We start from the raw sequence: 6,600 nt of genomic DNA on the forward strand, positions 1-6,600 counted from the left end.
TTTTAAAATGTATTTATTTATTTATCTTGTCCTTTCGTGAATAGTTAATGTATTTTTGTGAAAGTTCTTCTTTATGTGGTTGAACGAATTTTTCTTGCTTCTGTGAAATAATTTTTCTTGTGTGAATAATTATGTGATTGATGTAAAGCGCTCAGAGCTTATTCTAGTGTGGGATAGAGCGCTATATAAATGCAATCTATTATTTATTTATTTTATTTTTTTTATTCATTTTTAAAAAAATATTTTTTTTAATAACACAATTTATTTTGTTGAAATGGTAATATTGATAATTAGAATAATTAACCATCAATGGATTTCAGAACATAGACATCTGTGTCTCTTTTCAATAAAATGGCGATATGTAAGGATGGTGGCAAATAATGATCGTATTTTTGTATTTCATAACTTCAAAACCTACGAGATGCAATAATGATGATGTTGATGATCATGCTAATTATAATTAGCTATTATAATCATAATTATCATAATAAAGATAATAAAGATAGCAACTCTAATAATAGTGATGTTGATGACAATCATAAACATAATATTTATAATGGATGGTAATTCCACTTGTAGGTCCCACTTCTTTTCTTTCCCTCTTTTGTTTCTGTCTGTCTATCTTGTTTCCCCCCTGTATTAACACTAAGACTTACAGTACCGAAGGCTCGTATAGTGAAAAACCTTTAAGTACCATACTGGTTTAGAATTCTGAAGCCGTGGTACAATTTTAATATAATTTTTAAATACCTGTGCAGCCCAAGAAACATGTTTAAAAGTTCACAGTTTCTTCTACCTTTCAGCTATCACATAGAGTGACTTCCTTTGGTATTTACTTCAGTGCAGTGGCTCTGATCGTTGTTTAACCCTCTCCGTACACCCTGGTGTCATTTTGTACCCCTGGGGTTGTATTCTTCACGTTTTAGAATACTTCTAGTGCGAAGATCTCTTTGAAACTTTCAGTATTTCTCAAAAAATCATTTTGACAGACTGTTCTGCAAAGCGTACAGATAGGATTAACGAGTAAATTTCCTCTTTTGAAAGTGGTGGCACAGAGTTCCCCACGTCATATGGATACAATAGTAAAACACGACGTACGGATAGGGTTAATTATACTTAGCGTGCCTGGTCGAGTCAGTGGCTAAAGTCGCCAGTGGTAATGAGAATGAGCGTATACTACGGCCTGGCGACTTAAGCTGCAGACTGTACTAAAAGTGTTAAATGACTACTATCTTGTTGTTCTATGCAGTCCATTCTCTTTTATGAAACAATTAAAACCAGAGACACGCAAAAATCGTGTGGTTCAGCAGTTTGACACTTTGTTGTTGCATGCAGACAACGGGTTTCGATTCCCATGTAGCGAGTCTTTATAAAAAAAATTAGTATCACCTTTTTAAAAAAATGAGTATCTCGGTCTCTCTGTTGAGATAGTGTGTTGTGTCCCTCTCTCAGCCTGAGCTGGCTCTGACAGGCAGGATCAAAGCAACCTGCCTTCTTAATGATCTTAATTGTGTTGATTGGGATGTAAAAAATCTATAATGACTATTTTTCTCTCATCAGGTTTTCAACAGAGAAGCAGACCAGATCGATGCGGTGACCAGCAGCCATGAGGCTTTCCTGGACTTTGACGACATGGGGGTGAGTCTTGACCTGCTTTCACCTGTCTTTGGGCAGTGAGGGGGGAGGGGGGGTGCTACTGACTGAATTGTCTTTAGGCCATTCCCAGGGGGAGGGGGCGCAATTACATCTCAAGTTCTTATGCACAGTAGAATTGTAATTGTAAATGAGCTGATTCATCTTAGTCACGCTCATAACTGTGCCTGAACTTCAACAGGGAACTGCTGCTTATTATATTATACTAGCTGGGCCCCCTTTCGATGAAAGGAATGATCTGGGCATTAACATCAACTAAAAGTTAATTGGCCTACTATAGTTACACTCTACTGGAATGGAGCAATAAATCTTGAGAGAAAAGTGACACACGTATTTCCAAGTTGCCAAATTATATAATTGATGTATTGATTGATTTTCTATTCTGCTTTCGTGGTTGTACACTCCAGAATTTCAAAGATATTGAATCAATTCGCACGGTTAAGGAACGGAAACCTCACTTGTTTACAATGGTGTCTTAGAAGACGGACTTTCCCAAGATTAGAACTCTGTGTGGATGAAACAAAGCATTTTGGGAAAATCAGAGAAAGCAGTTTGCGTGGATTTTTAAAAAGTTAGGTCATAGCCACGTGGATGCTGTGGACCCCTGCAAGGTTTCAAAGGTGTGGGTTAGGTAATAAGGGAGGAGTTTGTGCACAAAGCCTCTCAAGTCCACTTTTATATATATATACATCTATCTAGATATCTGGATATCCCGTTTCTAAAATTGTTCAGATTGTGCTCTGTATGTAAAACTTCTTGATGCAAGATGTATTGTTCAGGCAATATGATTCGTCAATTTTGAGTCGGTCGTGTGCTGTAGTAGGAGGATGTCACCTCTGACAATTACAACTTGTCCGAGATGGACACCCATTGTGGAGGAGGAAAGTGGTTGTCTATACAGGTGGATGTCTTAAATGGTGTCATTAAGTAAAATAAGTTTTTTACCATCTAGCATAAGGCTTTGTCAGAATGAGCATAGATGGGTGTTGCTCTTAGAGTATGTATCTGTATATAACTCCAAAGGTCTAGTATTTAAATTCCTGCATGTGGTTGAATGATGTATTTGATGTAAATGTACATTTTGTCAGCTTTACTTCTCCTTTCATATTGAATTTTAATGAGAGTAATATATATATAATTTAAATTTTGTATGTATACCTGCATGTGTTTTTACGGTCCTGTACAGCTGAGGAAAATTTCCCTCTGGGATAATAAAGTACTATCTTATCTTATCTCTTATAATAATTGCCACGACATGGTGGAATCGGGTGCTTGTCAAGTTTTGGGCATATGGGGAGATCAGTTTCATCTTAAAGTCAGTCCATTTGCTTTCCTGTTGACTGTTGGGGAAAAAAAATCAATCTATGGAAGAGAAGTTGAGATATTTGCAATTGAAAGAGGTGAGGGTCGCCTGGTTTCAGAGGTAAATTTTACGAGAAAATTGCCGCCAAAGTTTGGTAATTTCCATAGCCTGAGAATCCTTGGAAACTGAAAATTTACAGTTTTTGTGCCTTTACTCAATGTCTTTCAGTGAAACCCACCCAGAAATAGGTTTTTAAATGGGCATAAAAGGTGTTGAGCCTAAACAACAAAATTAGAAAAAATTGCCAGACGGTCAGTAAAACACCCGTTTCTTTGATTTTATAATTTTGACGAGTGCCTTATTTCACCTCACATATGTCTCGGGGGGCTCTCGTGGCCTAGAGGTTAAGGTGTTGTCCTCTCATTCAAAGGTCCCGGGGGTTGAATCCGGTTAGCGACCGAAAAATTTTCTTCTTTAAAATGTTCTTCTTTCACCTCATTTCCTGCTCTCTAGCAAGGTTCTGTCGTCTACTTTCAATTCGTCTCCTCTTTCTTCCCCTACCCCCTCACCTCCTTTGCCCTCCCTCCTCTGGGCTCCTGACTCTTTCTACAGCCTTTCTACTTCTACTCCTTGGATCCTCCTAACTGCTGTCTTTCAGCCACGCGCCTGATCTTCTGGTAGGAAAGGTCTACACCTAGCCTTCTCGGACAAGGACAAAAATCTTCGGAGGTCTCGTGTGCAAGTTGCGCACGTTAAAGATCCCATGGTGGTCTTAAATCGATAAGAGTAGGCTTCGGCCGCCACTCGGGCAAAATTCAAAATTTCCTACCAACTGAAAAAGTTTAATGTGTCCCGGGCGCTCGCACCGTAAAACACTTACCCCCCCCCCCCCCCCCCCCAAAAAAAAAAAAAACTTAAAAAAAAAAAAAACCCCCAACAAAACATATGTCCCCAAAGTGTATAACACTATTTTAAATACATGATGAACGAGACAATAATTATGATCCATAGATTTTGATTCTCTACATATGCGTTTGAAAAGTTCAGGATATTTGTCCGGAGCCAGTCGTCATGTCTGACAGTTTTTTAAAAAATGTCCACAGAGCACCGTGGATGACGTGGAGGGTCTGTTCCGACGCCACGAGGACTTCGAGAAGAAACTCCAGGCCCAGGATGACAAGGTCAAGGCCCTGAATGAACTCGCCGACAAACTGGTGGCCGAGGGTCACCCGGACAGCGAGAAGTAAACTATGCTGACCACTTATCTGTTTGTGTGTCTATTTGTGTGTGCTTGTGTTTGTGTGCGGCTGAGGGTCACCCGGACAGCGAGAAGTAAACCATGCTGACTGCTTATTTTTTTGTTTATTTGTGTATGTGTTTGTGTGTATGTTTATATATAAATATGTGTGTGTGTGTGTGTGTGTGTGTGTGTGTGTGTGTGTGTGTGTGTGTGTGTGTGTGTGTGTGTGCATGTGCATGTTTATGTGTGTGTGTGTGTGTGTGTGTTTGTGTGTGTGTGTGTATGTGCTTGCTGCTTAGGGTGGCAGAGAGATGGTAATGATGCAAATGATAGTAATGATAATAATGGTGATGATGTTGTTGATGATGATGATGTTGATGATGATATGATGATGATGATGATGATGATGATGATGATGATGATGATGATGATGATGATGATGATGATGATGATGATAATTGTAAAAATGAAAATAATGATAATATTAATAATAATGATAACAGTAATGATTTGGCGGTTTTGAGAGTTAAAAAAACAACTGTATTCTTCCTTGTCATGGAAAAGTAAGAAATCTCTCCTTACAAATCAGCAGTCTATAAAGTTTTAGTAACCTTATTCAGTACTCCTTTGTACGAATTTGTTGGTGGTTGGCGGGTGCTCTTGTGTGGTTTATTTCTTCTTTCCCATCAAATGTCTATCATCATTATGTTCCCTCCTTGTTTTTTGTGTTTGTTACTCTCCTGTAACACCTCTACTCTTAGGCACTTATATGACCTTATTGTTTTGCAAGTGCCGTAAAACACTTACTAAAACGAACTTGATGGATGGGTTTGGGTGGTCAAATATTTACAATCATAAATGTCAGTTTCAACATGTGAATTCCTCCTTCCGGTTCGCAGAATCGACAAACGTCGCAAGTCTGTACTGGAGAGAAGACAGAAGGCCAAGGACCGGGCCGCGGACAGACACCAGGCTCTGCTGGCCTCCCAGGCCTTCCAGAAGTTTAAGAGAGATGCTAATGAGGTGAGCTGGATATGCAAATGAAACAAATGAGATGCAAGTGGAGATGTATAAAATTTGTGAAGCGTGCTGACAAAATGAGTTACTTCTCAGATTCATGCCTGATGAAAATAGATATGTCATAGTTATAGGTGATCTTTCTACAATTTATAAGTATGAAATAACAAAAGGCAATAGTTAAAGAATATGGCATCAATAGAAATTCAACAAATTTGACCCTAGTGTCGATTTTTGGCCAATATCTCCATTTGTGGATTGAGAGAACTAGCAGTAGCTCATATTGTTAGCACGCCTCATATTTGTATAATATGTCTCTCTGTCTCTCTCATATGACCTTATGCAGCTGCGAGCGCCGCAAAACCCCATACTAAAAAAAACCCCAAAAACGTTTGTAATCACCTTCTCATCCGTAAAATTTATGATTTACTGTTTTGTTTTTCATTCAGCTGTCCCACTGGATGAAGGAAAAGATGAAGACCACCAGATATGAGCCTTATTGATAACTGTAGCAACTTTCCTCCTACATGATCATAATCAAGTGGATAGGGACCTAAATCATTTTTCAGTCTTGTACAAAAATTTTCTTTACTTGCCTCTGATATAATTACAATTATATCAAAAGGACCAAACAATGGTACTGTTATTTTTAAAATAATTTCCTCTCTTTTTTATTCAGCTGTCTGACTGGATGAAGGAAAAGATGAAGACTGCGATAGATGAGTCACACTATGGCCTCTACAGCAGGCTTCTTCTAAGATCTGAATTATCTTGATGAGAATGTGACAAATTTCGAATGGTTTCTTCTTTATTTCTCCAGCTGTCTGATTGGATGAAGGAAAAGATGAAGACTGCGACCGATGAGTCTTACCGGGACCTTAGCAACCTGCAGGCCAAGCTTCAGAAACACGCGGCCTTTGAGGCAGAACTCAAGGCCAACAACGAGAGACTGAAAGGACTAAACAATGTGAGAGCTGGATGGAGAAATTGTTTTGTTTTGTTTCTTTTTTATATTAGTTTTGGGGTGTTAAGTTAATTTGATTTTTACTTTTACCGTTCTCTTGGCTTCGTCTTTCTGTTATTTTTTCTGCTTTTTTTGTGTCTGTTTTAAGTTCTTTTTCATTATAGTTAGCCTGTTGTGGATGCTCTCTATCTGTAAGTCTCTGTCTTTCTCTATCATTTTCTCTTTCTCTCATTCTCTTGTTGTGCCTTCTAAATATTTATCCCTTTCTCTCTCACTTTCACTCTCTCTCACCCTCTCTCTAATTTTTTCTCTCTCCCACTCTTTCTATCACTGTTTCTTGCTCTTTCTCACACTCTATCTCACAGTGTCTCTTTCTCTGTCTCATTCTGTCTCTGTCTGTGACTCTCTCTCTCTCTCTCTCTC

The 6,600-nt window shown here is 38.6% G+C and overlaps 1 protein-coding gene across 1 annotated transcript in view; it reads left to right on the forward strand.

Moving 5' to 3' along the window:
* LOC101863875 (spectrin alpha chain, non-erythrocytic 1) overlaps positions 1–6,600 on the forward strand; it is a gene marked incomplete at its 5' end in the record, with an annotated part of 39,056 nt that overhangs the window by 23,841 nt on the left and 8,615 nt on the right. The window contains 4 exon segments of the mRNA XM_013090975.2: positions 1,561–1,638; positions 4,060–4,199; positions 5,096–5,219; positions 6,034–6,173. Of these exon segments, the coding sequence (XP_012946429.2) occupies positions 1,561–1,638; positions 4,060–4,199; positions 5,096–5,219; positions 6,034–6,173 (482 nt within the window).

This window comes from Aplysia californica, unplaced genomic scaffold (genome assembly GCF_000002075.1).
Source record: "Aplysia californica isolate F4 #8 unplaced genomic scaffold, AplCal3.0 scaffold01761, whole genome shotgun sequence".
Taxonomy (NCBI): domain Eukaryota; kingdom Metazoa; phylum Mollusca; class Gastropoda; order Aplysiida; family Aplysiidae; genus Aplysia; species Aplysia californica.